The sequence below is a fragment of the Camarhynchus parvulus genome, chromosome 9, assembly GCF_901933205.1.
Source record: "Camarhynchus parvulus chromosome 9, STF_HiC, whole genome shotgun sequence".
NCBI lineage: Eukaryota > Metazoa > Chordata > Aves > Passeriformes > Thraupidae > Camarhynchus > Camarhynchus parvulus.
In genome coordinates, this window is record NC_044579.1 from 14,864,343 (window position 1) to 14,880,928 (window position 16,586).

Sequence of the window (16,586 nt, forward strand, 5' to 3'; positions counted from 1 at the left end):
TGAGCTGATGTTACGCAGGACAGTCCCTTCCCGCTGTCTGCCTGAGCCGGGGCAGCGCTCGGTCCCGCGGGGCTCCTCTGCCCCGTCACTGGCACCGGCCGCGCGGGCGGGAGGCCCGGCAGCCCCGGAGCGCCCTCGGTAACGCGCTGCTCCTGTTTCGCGCCAGCGGCCGGGGCGCAGCGCCGCTCCCGGCGCCCCGGCAGCTCGGCACAGCCCGGCCGCCGCCGCCCCGCCCGGGGATGGGGCTGGTGCGCAGCACCGTCCGCTCTGCCCGGGCTCAGCCTGGCCCGGCGGGTCGCTGCAGCCCCGGCCCCGGCCCCGCTGTCCCGGCCCGGCCGCGCCCCTCAGCCCGTCCCGCCGGGCCCGCGCGCTGCGGGCGGGCGGCGCCCCCTGCCGGTCACGCGGCGGCGCGGCAGCGGCTCCGCCCCGGCCCGGCCCCGCCCGCCCGTTGCCCGGGGAACGCGGGCCGGGAGCAGCAGCGCGGCCGCTGCCTCCATCCCTCCATACTTCCTTCCCTCCCCTGCCGCCGCCAGCAGCGGAGCGGCGCCCGCACCCGCACGTCCGGCCGCCATGCCCCGAGCCGCCCCGCTCCTGCTGCTGCTGCTGCTCGCCCTGGCCGAGCGCCGCGCCTGCCTTCCCGCGCCGGCCAGCGCCGCGCCCCCCGGCCGGGACCCCTGCCTCAGCCAGCCCTGCCGCAACAACGGCACCTGCTCGCCGCTGCCGCCGCCCCGCCGCCTCCAGCTGATCCTGCCCCAGCCCCCGGTCGGCTACAGCTGCACCTGCCCCCCGGGGGTCACCGGCGACTCCTGCCAGGTAAGGGACGCGCCTCAGCGCCGCCCGCCCGCCGCGCGTCCTTGTGCCCGTCCCTGCCCTTGGGTGTCCCCGCGCTCTGCGAGGACAGAGCGAATGTTCCCCCCCGCTCCCGCCTCACCCCTGCCCCGTCCGCGGGCGGCTCTGCCCGCCCTGCCCCGCTCCGTATCCCGCCCTTCCCGCCGGCCCTGCCGCCCCGGCCGGTGCCGGTCCCTGGCGGGCCGTGTCGCGTCCCCCCCGCCCCGCTCGGCCGCTCCCCCCGCCGGCTCCGTTCCGGCCGCCGCGGGCACCCGGAGCTGCGGTGGCCCCGGCGCTTCCCGGGCTTCCCCACGGGCTGCCGGCCCTGCGGGCTGCGAGCCTCGACCACGGGCGTCAGAGGGAGCGGCTTGGGGCTCCGGGCTCGGTCGGGGTGCGGGAGGATGGGGCTGAGCTCAGCTGGTGCCTGCCAGGTTAATGTCAGTACTTCAGCCTCCCCGCCGCCCAGACCTCGCAGGTTATTTAACACTGACTTACTGGAAGGTGAAAAGGATGGTCCTTGGAAGCGGATGCTCCATTGCATTGAATGCTAGTCCTTAAATCGTGTTTCCAGTAGTCATTTTCATAGGCTGGGAGTGCTCGCTCCCACGTTTCGGGTGCCTTTTGAATTGATCTTGAATTCTGAAAGATCGGAATGCTCAAAGTAGGGATAATGATCTAAAATACAGAGAAGCAGTAAGCAACATCTTTCTAATGTGCTTGGTCATATTGGGACCTAATGTAATATAATATATGAATTTAATTATTGTAACGTGAAATAGTATTTTTTTTCCTTTTGTCTCTAGCATTAAGGATCTTTATTATCATGTTAAGAAATTCACAAACACTCAGTTTTGTCTATCTCCAGATAAGGAAAAGCAGGTGCAGGTACACAGAGGTTTGTTTCGTGCTTGTGTATATGTGGGGTACTTTCTGTGACAGTGGTGTACAAAAGGCTCTGTGGATTGCTGACCATTTGTCAGTGCTCTCGCTTGTAAGTGCATTTGACGTAGAAGCAAATGACTTCAAGTAATTTCAGTCAGCGTTTTAGTCTTTATTTTCTTGTTCCTTTGTCATGTAGTATCTGAACCATACTGCTGAATAGATGAAAGGGATAATGCATTTACTGAAGACTTAATGTGTAGTGGAGTGTAAGAGTCATTGTAAAGTAGGAGCGCTATGCACAGAGTTCTCTGCTTCCCTTGAAATGCCTCAGCTGGTTTAATGTAACAATGAAAGTGAAAATATTTACACTAATGAGATTCTGTAAAATCGGAGAGATGAAAGTGGATTAAATAGATTTCTCTTTGGCTATTTTAGATCTTGTCTTAGGAGTTTACTGTTTCTATCTCTACAAGGAGAGAAAGAGAGCGCTGTGTGTTTGCTTCTGCCCGTTGCTGTTAGACTTAAGTGTCTGAGATCGATGACTGAAAGATTAATGACCCTTTTGAAGACCTAGTAAAATGTAACACTTGCTGCCATCACACCTCCTGTGAAGTGTTGTGCCTGGGGATCTGGGTTTAATTGTTTTTCTATTAAAAGACATAGGCAATGTTTTCAGAGCAGTTATGCATTCTATTAACTAATAACAGGAGGCTCATGGTGTTACACATTTTGTTTCTTTTTATAAAACAGTGAGTAATGACCCTGCAAGGAATACTGATAAAGAAATGAGTGGCACTTCTAGCTATCACATCAGCAGTAGAAGTGTGGATACCAGGTAGTTCTGGAAAGTTAATATGGTTTTGAAATGTAACTTTAACTGGAGACCAGGCAGGGTTTTTTAAAGGTGTAATATAAACACAGTACACCCATCTTTGAGGTTTTGCTCATTTTATCAAAATAGGGAATAAATAAATGTTGTATAAATGCCTTACCTGTGTTGCTCTGTCATTCAGATACCTCAGAGATGTATCAGGTCTCATTCAGGTATCATTCAGATACCTTAACAGATGCCTAATGACTTAAACTGCCACAAAGAAAGGTCATGTTTTCTAATTCAGTGACAGTAAATAACTGTAATGATTTAAAAATAACTGTAAGGATTTTTTTTTATGTGCCATTACAGGTTATGAGAAAACTATTGGCTAAATCAGGGTGGTATCACTGGGATATATCTATTTATGGGTTTTTGTCTTAATGCTGCAGTCGTTACTGAGCAGTTGGACTCATAGAAGGAAATGCCAGGAAGGCAAGAAAGAATAAGAATTATTGTCTTTAAATACTTAGATCATGGAAAGTAAGTTTGGAAAAAGATAGGATTACTTTCATGCTTCTTGTAGTGAAGGCAACATTTCAATGATTCTGCTCAGATGTGTCGAGATTTTAGAATGAAGACAAAATGTTCTCAATGTGCCTGTGAGTCAGCTGGGCATGGTGAAGTTGATAACGCAGAAAGATTGCTGAGAGTCAAACCTGGAGACTGCACATCAATTTTACCCCTGAAGATTTTACTGTAACTGGTTTTGATGCATCTGTGGATGCTGGTGCTGGCATGGGAAAAGAATAAAACTGACATCACATGAGATACTTCTAAAAGTCCAGAGCTTTCCTATCACCAAGTGATGTATTTTACTGGGGCAAGCCAATTCCATGTTATAATTGCTTTAGTAACTCATTATTTATTTAACAACAGAAATTACAGGTCCTTCTAGTGCATCCATCCCATGAATTATGCATTTGTATATATCTCACATTTTTTATGGTTTGAATATACTTTGCTTTGCAAACTTCAGGCTTTTTTTTTAATGGATTGTCTGCTCCTCCTTTGTGGGGCATTGCTCTAATTTACCTCCATTTTTTTTTCATGGTTCTGAATTTTTTCCCACTTCTCTTTACAATACTTCTAGTCTGTAAGGGAGACATAGAATTACTGTGTTGAAGTATCTTAAACTTTGGTCTGAGCAAAGAAATCACATTCCCAAGGAAATTGTACAAAAATTATAGTGAATTCAACTGCCTTTTTTTCTGTGGGAATTTGAAATTGACAATTTCTCAGGTTTACACAGAGAGAATTTGATGAAATAAACTGAAATGAACATATACTAAAGTTCTAATAACTTTATAATCCCTAAATTTTTTTTGTGTTTTACTTTTAAAAACAATCTTTATTTTTAAATGACTAAGGTAATCACTACTCTGCTATGTTTAATGATATATAGAACCAATAATATAGTTTTTCTTGACCCAGAAAGTTGTATGCAAAAATTAATTTGTGTTTGTGCCTCATTAAATAATTTTAGAGACATAAGGCACAAAGTAAGTAGTTGGGAAATGAAAAACCTTCATGATCAACTTGGTAATTTGCTTAAAAATACAGAATTAGAACTTAGCTAATTGCATTGAGTTGCATGATGTTTATTTGATCCCATGCTAGTGCTAATTTCCTTAAAAGGCTATCACTTGAAGAAATATTAAATTATTAATGTATTTTAAAATACTGTCATACATGCTTTGTTTTAGTTGCTTGTCTCACTTGTTTTTTTAATTTAAATTTTTTCTCTCTTTTGGTTGATAATTTTCTCTTGTTCTTTTACTTTGCTGCTTTTTAATATATTTTTAGTTATTTTATAGATTGTCAGTAATGAAAACTAGAAAACAAGTAGTGTCCAAGCCTACTGAAGCAGCACTCTGACTTTGCAGCAGTTCCCTTCCATCCAGTCTGATTAGTGAGGACTGACTGTTCCACTTCTGACCGTGGTGTGGTAGCCACTGGTGCAGGGCATTTTTGAGATAGTGCTCAAGTTACTCTTTTAGTAGCAAAGAGTTCTCTTTGGTCTTGGGGATGATTTGTTGTGTTTACTCTACTGGTTGTATTTCCACATCTAGAACAGAAAATAATTTTTAACATAACTGTGGACATTTTATTTATAATGGAATTCGAGAAGGATGTAGCCTGAGTTTAAAAAAGTCAAGGAAGGAACTGATATTATAAAAACTGGACAATAGATTACATTTTAAATTTTGTTCTTATAATTATTTTTAGAATTTTTAAAGTTATTTTTTATTTCCCTCCTGAATTTCTGCCTGATTGTTCTTCTTCATTCCCTCCCTTTTATTTTGTACCTTTGAACGCCAGATGAATTTATTCTTGTCTTTGATCATAGTATTTGAATGTTTGTAGACTTCAGTGCAGAGATTTCAGGATTTTTTGTCCTTTGACCTCTACTTTTGTATTTTTATCTTGTGTTGGGTTTTTGCTTCTTTTTTCTCTGAAATTTTTTTGTCTCAGTAGATTTCTAGTAATGTGTTTAGTGCTGGATGCAGAAATCCAGACTTAACAAAATGCTGCAGGAAGAAGGATTGTTGTTTCATGGCTCACTGGTCTAATACTTCAGCATGAGCGGTATGAATTTCATTGGCCAGGTTATTTCAGGTTGCACTGGACAGTGCTGTGTAAAAGGACATCCTTTAATCTAACTGCTAAATCACCTTGGTGTCAGTATCCTGATTAATTCCTCACATGAGCCTGTTTTCTATTAAGCGCTGACATCCCTTCTGAATGGTCTCTAGTCCTTAAATTAATAATGAATTCTCTAATATATTTAAAATGCTATTTTTCCCATTCTCTACTCATTAATGAAGGGTATATACTGAGATTGTGTGCTTTTTGTGCTTCAGATGTTTTGTGATGTGACCACTGTGTTTGCTCTTTTACCTTTAATAACAGTAACATGGAGAGTTAGCAGATGCCTCGAATTTTCTTCTTTTATTTGGATGTCCTTTAGCCTGAGTTCTGAGGTACCATGTTGTTTCCTGCTGACTAGCTCTGCTTGCTCTTGCAGTACTTACAGGATGCAGAATTTAAATATTTGCACTGATGAATATACTATGGATGAGAAGAGGCTGTGAGAACTCTGTTTGTTTTACTTGGAGGCCACAAAGGGGATCCAAGTGCCCTTCTCAGTCACATAATGGGTGGTCATGGAGAACAGGAGCAAGATTTTTCCCAGATGTAATCAGTGAAAGGAGAGGAGACACACATGTTATAGTAGGGGAAGTCCCAGAAATCTAAGGAAAAAATTCCATGCAATGATGGTGGTCAAACACTGGAATAGGCATTTAGAGCAGTTGTAGGACCTTCATCCTTGGAGATTCTGGGCTTGAGTGCCCAAAACCCCTGTGCACTGTGACCTGAGCTGGGCTTGGAGCAGAGAGCTCCCTCAGGGTCCTTCCAGTCAAAACCATTCTGTATATACACACCCCTGATTTTTTTTTTTCTCCCCATTAGATTTTGCATTTGCCTATTAGTCTTGTCCTGTTCCTGCCTCCCCTTTGCTGGAAACCTGAATAATTTCCCTGTTGTTAAATTTGTCTGTTTTACATCAAATTTAGACTGTGCCTAGATGCTGACAAACTTCCTGCCAAGCAAGCAGGACTCCTAAGATGGCAATGTTACTGTTAGATATCTGAAAAATGAATTCCAGCACACTTAGTTTACATCTCCTTTAGTCACAAATGACTATATTCACATTGCACAGTCATTGTTGAGGTTTTTTCAATTTACAGTTGTGTGTCACATGGAACTCATGGGTGTAATTTGTTTTCTGTGAGTTCTTGTGGTCTGCAAGTGCTGTGTTGTTCAGGCACCTCGTGAACTCTGATCCCCAGGGTTGCAGTGGAGCTGGTGAAGTTCTGTGGTGTGGCAATGTCTGGTTTCAAACAGCACAGAATAAATAAATGGGAGAACTAGTTTCTTCACCCAATTTATTTTAGCTATTAGAACATCTGGTTTCTCTGAATGTACTAGAAATGTATTTCCAGTCAGAAATTTAAGCTTTTAAAATTAGCTTCTTGCCTTGAAGCATATAATGTGAAAATATGTTAGAGACTACTCAGCAGTTTCCTAAGCAGTCAATAAAAAGTTGTGCTGTGATTTGTGCTGTGGGATCTAAACAAATTTATTGTTAATATCTGTAGAATAAAACTGGAATGATATAATAACCCAAACTATCTCAGTTATATGAGAGGTTTTTATTTAGGTATCATCTACACACCAACCTTTGGAATCTTTGTATTGTCCTTTCCAGTATCTCAAAAGGCTCTCTTTAAATTAGTTAAAAATAGTTCATTTTAAAGGCTAGTCAGGTCATTACATATAGTGCAAACTATTAAGTTCTGAAAAAACCTATCATATAAATGAAAGTTTCATGTGTTGCTTTCAATACAATAATTTTTTTATGATTAAAGATTGCAAAAAGCTGGATCAGGTGTAAAATAACAGAATAATAGTAGAACATATGCTATGCTAAGATGCTTCAGCTTTTCACATATTTTATTGCAGTTTATGCTCTTTGATCTGAGAGAATCAGTTTGCAATCATATCTGCTTAAAAGCCATCATTGTTTTACTTTCCTTTGAAATAATCTAACTTGATGTTGTCATGTGTGTATTGTGTAGCTCTGGAACTCATCTTTAGTGCAGCAGGTTTCCGATGGAAGTGGAGTTGAATGCCTTGGTTCAGTGTTACAGGAGTAGCAGTAATTTCAGTGATTTCAGAAGTGGCATTTCGCAGGATCTCGCTTGATCATGGGGTCATGAGTCTAGAAATCTTAGAAGATGATTAATTAAAATTAAAATTCTGTTTTAATAGACAGATATGGGTCTACTGAAAACAATGTCCACTTGACCACAAACACAGGTTGGTTGGTTTTTGGTTTTGCAGTTGCTTTCGGTGTTCTCACAGCTCACTTTGTACTTGTTAAATATCAAACTCCCATGATATTTTGTGTTACGTTTGTGTTCCAGTTAATCCCATATCTTGAGTAGTAAAAAATAATTCTGCTAGTTTTCATTTTCTGTCTTTCAATGTAATTGCATTCCCCTGTTGTATATTTTCCCTTTAAAAATGAGTTATTCCACTCTTCCCTCTGTGTGCATTTAGTGAATATTTTTTTTTGCAATGCCCTTTCTGAACTGAGTAAGTCAGTTAATGATATTCCTGTAGTTTGTTGGTTAATCTAAAAAAAGGTTTAGTGCAATGCTAAATCCCATTTTTATGTATGCTGAGAGGTCATCTGTTCTCTTGACAACTGCACTAGAAGAAAGGCTTCAATAATTTTTTTTTTTTTTTTTACACTTTTGGTTGATGTGGTAAGCTGAGCTCAGCAGCCTGCCTAGTGGTATGGTGATCCCCAAATGAAAGGATCCAAATCTCCAGTGCACCAGCATCAGTTGAAAGCACATTTTTTGGCAAAAGTAGGGCTAATTGTATTAAAATTTCTTAGTGGCATTTAAGTCAAAATCTGAAGGTAAAACCAGTTTATTATGTGCATTCGACACTGTAGAGCACTGTTAATTAAGAATCTTGTTTTTTAAGGAAAAGAAGTAGTTTATTCAACTTTTTGTTTCTGTATAGTTTTTCCAATTTATACGTTATTGGAATGATGTAAACTCCAAAATAAACGTTCCCTGCGAAAATATTAATTTTTCAATATGAATTCACAAAACATAAATTGTAATTGTGTTATTAGAAAAAAGATCTTGAACTGCGATTCAGTTGTAATTTTCCAACAGTTTGGTAACAAGAGAAAGGTACATCAAAATAAACATTGAGAAAGTAATGTTTGCCTGATCAGAAAACTCTTTAATTTTTCCATTGGCTGAGTGTAATCTCTTACAAAGAAGCACTCAGGCACTCAAAAGCTGATTTGTGTGCTGCATATGGATTCTATTTGAGCTAAGCAGCACATATCACTGCCCTATATTATTTTTTAAGTTGACCTTGGTATGCTTTACTGTAATACAGGCTGTGACAATTATAATGTATTTTTAATATTATATTCTGGTGTAAACCCTGAAAAAGTAGCTGTAAATTCTATAAAAGGTCTGGAATTGATACACAGTGGCTAGGAATGGGGATTTCAGGATTTGGTGCTTGCAGTTCTCACTGCCTTGCTGAGTCACACTGGACAAAAACTCACAGAACCTTCTTACTTCCATTTCTCCTCCGTAAATTCAGTTAATCCTGGGTTTTCAAAAGGTTAATTTGTGAATAAATATAAAGGCTCCAAGACTGCTTAGTGAGAAGTACTTTATAAGGAAGCATAGTATTGAAATACCAGATTCTGAATTGCACATCAGTGATCCTATCAGGATATATTTAAATTCTAATGAAAAAAGCCTTCTTATTAAAGAAAAAAAATCAACCACTTCGACTATTTTTATATCTGGCAAATATTCAGTCTAGCAGTTTACAGATGAATTTAATTCCGTAATGTTCTTTCCCACTGGAAACAGGGCAATATATCAATGACCAGTATTTCAAAGACTTCTGTAGCAAAGGTGTTTGTGAACAAGGTGCTCTTGAATAAGGTAAGAACAGAATTCCAATTGACAGTGAAAGTAGGGTTGTTTTACTGAGATAAGGTCACTGAATGTTAATGATTTTGAGAACTTTGTTGTACCTCATGTATTAGTTGCAACAGCAGCTGTATTGTCAGTTTGAGAAGACTTTGGGGTAGCTGTAGGAACAATAGCTGTAAAGAAAGTAACAAGATAGGGTTCCTTTTCTTTCCAACAAGCCTCTCTTTCAGCCCAGGTAGCCTTATCTGGTCCTTTGTGCTGCATCTAATAAAGCTGAAGCTTGTTCACACAAGTGTACAAGAGGAGGAATAACTTCACTCAACCATGCCTATTCTGGATAAATAAATAAACTCTGATTCTGTGGGAGGAATATCCATGAGTTTTGGTGGGTGTATGTGGTAGAATCTTCACTGAACCTGAGAGTTCAACATGAAATTTAAAGACGTGCCGATAAAGTCACAAGAGAGCAGAATGGTGTTCCCTTCTGTGAACAAATAGTGCTTGGTTCCCTGAAATGACGTTGAGAAAACTTTATGTACAAGCTAGAGAAGGCAGAAATAGAGAGCGTCCCAAGAAAGATCAGTAGATAAGGAAAGATTTGAATAATGTGGGATGGACTACTTGTTCACTTTTATACAAACAGGAAGAGTCTGAAGGTAATCTTGTGACAAGGACAATCCCTTAAAAAACCAGTATCAGTGAGGCAGTTAAATTATTTTGGGCATCAGCTATTAATTAAATCATGTGGCTAAGGAATATAAATGGACAATTTTTTGTAATTTTCCAGATGTGATATGTTGCTGTGATCTCCCTTTGAAATGTTTATTGGTTGTGTTTGTCCATAAGGACAGTAACTATCACCAAGAACCACAATGACAATTCTTCAGTTTCTTAATCAGCCTTAATGATTTGTGCATTCAATTCAGCAAATCTGTAAAAATTAATGCAAATTTTATTTTTATTTTTGCTTTAAAGGCGATGTCTGGTTTCTTCTGCTGAAGAAATTAAGCAAATTGTTAAACACCTTTATCAAAATCAAATTAATGAATGAATTTCTGTAATGGCTAGCCAAAACAAATTTTTTAGGTTTCTTACATACCTAGCAGTCTATTAATAACTTGTGATTAACTATATACTTGTACTTCTGTTGTAATCTAATTTTCAGGCAAATGTAACCGTTTTCAGACAAACTGAACATTAAACAGAAGGAAGAAGGCTGTGTAAAAGTCTAATAATAGTTTATGAGCTAAATGCATTTTGTGTTGAGATTTCTAATTCTGCTTTCTGGTCACAAGAGAGTTTTCTGGCATTTATTGTGATTATGGAACACCAAGGTTCTGTTCTGGTACGTGGGGATCTGAGAAACTTTCTCATTTGAGAATGTCTTTGAATTTCAGGGAGTTGGGTTACATGAGGTTTACTGACATGGGCAGGGTCTGTAATATCAGATACTTGATTAATTCTTTTTAAGGCTACACTGTACTGTGTGATGATGGCATATGTGACAACTGAAGAAAATGGTGTTGAGTCCCCTGGGAAATTAACATGTTTAATTGAAGGAAGGACAAATTGACTTAATTTACGTGACTGTAATAGACTCTAATGTTAAAATTTGTCTAACTATTGCCTTTTAAAAGTAATGGAAAGATACTTAGAAGGGTGCTTGGGACTTGACTGTGATATCACTTAAAGCTGATGTAAATTCATAGTAATTTTTTTGTCTATGAAAACATTAAATGTAAGTTTAGAAATTGTATTTCAGTAATCATTTAAGCTTTGGTTTCTTGGAATGTACCAAAGAAATTCTCTAAGGTGAAAGAACGCAGGAACAAGGTCAGCTGTGCCGTTTGATTCCAAAACACCTTTCTCCACAGTTAAACATCTTCCCCTGCAATCATCAAATGTCATAATTTTATTTTCTGCAGGTGAGTGAGAAAGGATGGATCATTAGTTAGAGTGATTCTACCTTTTCACATAGGCCTGCTTAAGAACAGCAGGATAGATCTGTCAGTTAGTTTGCTCTCTGGTTGTCAAGTCCTGCTGGTTGCAGTGTGTAGCAAACCAGGGTATGGTCCAAACCTTGCTGGTTTTGATTTAGGAACATGGAGGCTTTTCTGTTAATGTAACATATTTGTGAGTGATTTAGCCATGTTTTATGTTTACATGAGACATAATGTAAATAATCATACTAATCAATTGAAGGATACTGGAATGACAGCTGTGCTAACAAACCTTAGTATGTGACACACAGCAAATGCTAATGTAGCATCTTAGTTATTTTTGCATGATGTATGTGCTTTTCACTTTGTAATGAGTTCTGCAGCATCTTCCAGTTCAGATTTCTAGTTCTGAGGATATTTTTCTTTTCCAAGATACATTTGCATCCAGCTGTATTCTGTATTCTCAATTTCCTAAGCTCCTTGCCTGCGGTGTGGAAGTTCACCCCACTTGGAGGTGGGGCCTTTCCTGCCAGCAGCTATTGAGCTGTGAGAGCTGCTGGCTGGCAGAGGCTCTTCAGCCTTCTTGGCAGTGAGCAGGGCAGTTCTGTGACGCTTAAGTTCTATGAAGTCTGGAGAACTTCAAGATACCCTGTGTTATGGCTTTGAAATCCTCTTCTCTGATTTGCAGAGTGGGGCTGCAGTCGAGGGCTTCAAGGGGCCGCATTCCCTGATCTTGGAGTAGGACATTAGTGCTGCAGTAGGGAGGTAAAGTGTCTGTCAGAAACACATCTGTGATTTGGCCTCCTCTGATCAGAGGTACCAGCAAAAAACTCATTTTAATCAATGAATTGTCATTTTCTGATAACCCCTAGTTCAGCTAGAAGTTTCTATCACTTGTGCTGTCTGGATAGAAAAGTTCTTGAGTATTTAATGGTGTATTGATTTATATGCTAACCTTGCCATTACCTAATCTAATTTTGGAGATAACTGTAAAACTGTTGAGTACCAGTTGTTGATCTGCACAGTTTATTTTTCTCAGTCTTTTTAAAGTAACATAGATGAGATTTTCTGTTTTTCAAGGGAATTGTAAAGGTGTAAGGTTGATTGCTGATCAAGCTGAGCTGATGAAACTTTTATCTCTCATTTTAGAAGAATTTGCTTTCTTTCTAAAGACAATCATGTCAACCCAGAGGGAACCAAAGTGTATGTAGGGATGTTCCAGTGCAGAAACTAATTTGCCATCATTCTACTGCAGTTATGGATGAGTAGAATAGTAAGTCATTCATAGTCCCTTTAAACCTCATGGAGTAAGCGGGATGAAGATGAGTGTGGAGCACAGTATTATGTGTTTGAATTTCTTTCGTTAGACATGAAATACAGGAAGCTTTGGGGGAAAAAAAAGGACAAAAGTTAAACTTTATGAATGACTTTTAAGCTTGTATAACAGATAAGCTGAAATATTTGCTGTAAGTATTCATCATAGAATGAGGAAATCAATACATTCAGGCTTAATGACAAAGCACTTGTGTCTGTGCTCTGGAGTTTGACAGTTAGAGAAGCTTTGATTTCATGTACAAAATCTGCTCTGAGCAAGGGAAGTTTGCATTGCTGTGTTGGCTGGTTTGGAAAGGGAGAGCTGGGCTGGGGCCCTGCTCTGGCATCCACTCCCACAGCAGTGCTGCTCCTGAGCACAAAGCTGCCCTTGCCTTTGACTTTCACAGGGTGAGGAATACTTTTGAGGATGCTAGCTAGATGAGTAAATATATACTTCAAACGGCCATTAGAAGGCAATCTATTTGAAATATTCTCTAGGTATGTTTTTCTGGTTTTCCTCTACCTTTATCAGAATAACATCTGTTCGATTCCCAGTTTGTTTGATGCTTTGGCATCTGTTCTCTGCAGTTGCAGGAATGTAATTTCTGTAGCTTCTGGTGTTGTCTTTTAACTGTGAATTGCATAAATAAAGTTAGCTGCCAAAAATAGTTTTTATTTTCTTCTTAGACAAAGAGGATTTAGATGCTGAAAAAGTCTGATAGCTTCTTTTCTTGCTTGACTTGCATTTCGAGGGCATTGTGGGATTTTCCTTTTAGTACTGACAGTTCTTTAGGTGTAACTAAAAGGATAGTTGGTTTGAATTTTCTTTGTCTCAGCTAGGTGAATTCACATAATATATCAGAGAATTTGACTGCTGGCCTTTCCTCTAGCACCTGCATGTATTCCAGGTCTGAATAAATGCATTAATGATGCTGCATAGTGTTCCAGGTGTCCTTAGCACTCTCACAGGTATGAAAGGAGTATGAATTTTTCTGGTCCTATTATAATACTATATACCATTGTTCATGTGGATACAGCAACCCACATTATTTTTAGCCATCTGTATGGATTTTTGAATTTTGCTTCTTCGAAGGCTAGCATTCTTCTTTAATACAGAAGCAGACATAGTTAGACACCTGCCATAGGATTTCACATGAATAGAAATATTAAGAACTAATTTGTGGCATTAAGGTATGAATTGGGATATACAAGAAGCAGATAATGTAGAGAAAAAATAGTCAGTTTTCATTGCTGATGAGTTTCCAAATATAATAATATTTATTCTCCTCACCTTTTTTTTTGTAGCAAATCTGATTTGTGTTTCCACAGTGAATGCTAGAGAATTAACTAGAGTGATCCAGGTAGTTTTCACTTACTCCTGTTAAACAAATGATGCACTTATAGGTAAAATATTTTTTCTCAGCAGCAATAACCTCAGCAGTGACTTACTAGCTAGAAATAATGCCTATGTTTTCTTTCTGAAAAATTCAGTGAAACTTACTCAATGCTTGAAAAAATTAGTAGATTTCCCTGTTTCTGACTATCTTCTTAACCATGACTTTCACTTATGACTTTCACTTACGACTCTTAAGTAATACTGTTATTTCAGAATGCATTTAGGTCTTTAGCCTTTTAAGATCTCCTTTCTGCTTTGGCCAATAACTAATGTGGAGGTCACGTGCCTTTTTGCTGAAGTCATATTGCATATTCGTCTACATCAACTTGGAAGTATGAGTGGATTGCATCTCTTCTTATTCCGGATCGAGTGAGAAGATTCTTCTAGAAATGAAGTTTCTCTAAAATTCCTTTTTGTGAAATATATTGGGAGTCAGTCTTTGTAATTCTTCACAGCTGATCATTTTTGATTTTATTTATAAGCTTGAATTTCTGAGGGACTAAGTCCTTCAATGAGTTTTTCCAGTTGTAATTACAGTTTCACAATTGTTTTACTGTTCCTGTTTATTCTGGAAGGGTGTTTCTGGAGCAAGTAGATGGCTCGTACCACCAGCTAGCTGAGAATGGGAATTGTATTTGAAAATCCTATGAAGCACAGAGGCATCATTCTGAAAATTTTTTTCAATATTTTACTATAAAATTAAAATTACTTTCTGGAAAGTCAGATGACAAAAGAACTCTTACTAGTGCTGCAGTTCATCTTCTTGTTTTGTTTCAACAAACTAGACCAGATAGCCGCTTCCTTATTTTTCTACACTTGTGATAACTCAGTGCAGATTGATAGTGTAAGTAAAATCTGAGATTCCATTTTTGTATGGGTTTTGGAATAGATTTAGAATAATCTATTGTTGAAGCTGTGTAACAATAACTTCTTTCTAGCAACATTTAAAATAATTATCTACAGTGATGCATTTGAGCTTAGCAGTTGAATTGGACTCTGACCATTTATATATATGCAGATATACCCAATGATGTGGCAAGTGTGGTTTAATCTTTTCACAGTGAATTGTGGTGCTGCTGACAGTCTTCAAGAAGCTCATTTCTCCAGGTACTCTGAAATGGCTTGAATAGAGCAGTGCAGCTCAGAGGCCTTGCTCTGAAACCTTGAATCATTTGCTATGCTGTATAGATGTGGTAAGCACAGTTTGTTCTAGGTGCCCTTGGGTTTTGTACTTTTTGAATTTTTTTTTAATGTTTTCATTGTGTTTTGCCATAGGGTGAGTTCTATGTTGGATTCTGTGGGAAGATAAAATATTTGATATGATTCAAGATGAGATGAATGAAGAAAGAAAGAAATAAGAATCTGTTTTGCAGGCATATTTAAATTCCTAATTAACGACTATTTCCAGTGCACTCAGCTGATTGTGGATTGGATCAATAGACTGCAATAGTGATTAATATCTGCAAGACCACATTATTGGTCAATTCAGATAAAATAATTCTGGCTACAAATAATTAATAGATGTAAGAAAAAAATCCTGTCCTCACCCTGCTTATTCTTCCTTGTCTCCTGCCTGATCTGTTAACATTGTTGGTTTTTTTTTTCTAAAGGTTTGGAAACTTGGTGTTGCAAGGCTTGATTTATAATCTGCCCCTAGAAATTTTCTCACAATTTTCTTCAGCATCAAAAGTTTCTGTATGTCTGTAATGTTGGAATAAGGTATATTCACATTTCACTTTGGAAACCTCTTGATCTTATAAGAAAAACAGAGACCTTCAGACTACAAAATGGACTCTGTATTTTTCATTCCAAATGTTGCAAACTTTCTTGTACAATTTAACAATATGGTGACCTTTTAGAGCTTATAGAGGTCTTCCTCAGAGCTGATAGATACTGTAGCTTTTTACATGCTGATACTAATTTACTTTCCTTATTGTCCCTATCAGATTTATTCTAGAGGTGTTGTAGTAAATTGTCCAGCAATGTGGTGGATTTTGGTGCTATGTTTAGTTGTGCCTAAGTCTTATTTTGTATCCCTTTGTATTTAGGCCTTCATTTTGTCCCCCTTTTATTTTTCCTTTTACTAGTTTACCTTGTCACAGGACGTTATTCTGGTGAATTGTTTGTTTAGTTTGTCTAATTTCTGTAGAGTGGTTCTGAATCCCTGAGAGTGTTCCTTTGTGTGGACTATAATCTTATGGAATTCTCAGTAATGGTTAAAACTCCTCTTGTTATGATGAAACATTTTCACTCAGTAGTAATAAGCACACCAAATACAAATTCTATTTTTCACTTTATTGAAAGGTTTTTGTTTGTGCACCCGTGACAATGCAAAGGTCTGCTTTCTTCTCCTAACTTCCTCTTTCCCTTGTACGTTTTGGGGAAGTTTTGTACAGAAGGGTTGAAACCGGGGTGGAAGAGCTTTGGACAAAATCTTTCTCCTGCTAGTAGTCACTTTCCATTATCTGTTATTGGAGAAATAGCATACTCCACATGGAAGAAAGCTCCAGGGTACTGATGAGGATCATGTGGAGTCACCTACATTTGTCTGCGTAGAGCTGAGCTTTATTTAGAATGGTTAATGCTGATCAGGAGCTAACAAAGCTCCTGACTCCCTGCCAGCTCCATGCACAATTACCCTGGTCCCTGGAGTGTGGTGCTGAGGCACTGCAGCTGACTGGTAATGCAGCATCATGCCACAATTAACCCTGCTGAGCCAGCTCCAATGTTTTCCCCATCTGTAGTCTGCTTATTTTCCACCCTAAAAAATCTGCTAACAACTGAAAGCTGAATGTAGTCATCAAATT

General features: G+C 39.5%; 1 protein-coding gene across 1 annotated transcript in view; it reads left to right on the top strand.

Moving 5' to 3' along the window:
• The first annotated feature begins 456 nt into the window (after positions 1 to 456).
• Positions 457 to 16,586, top strand: part of DNER (delta/notch like EGF repeat containing) — a 111,254-nt gene continuing 95,124 nt past the window's right edge. Inside the window, exon 1 of the mRNA XM_030954062.1 lies at positions 457 to 813. Within this exon, the coding sequence (XP_030809922.1) occupies positions 571 to 813 (243 nt within the window). The 5' untranslated portion in view covers positions 457 to 570. The remainder of the gene's footprint in view (positions 814 to 16,586) is intronic.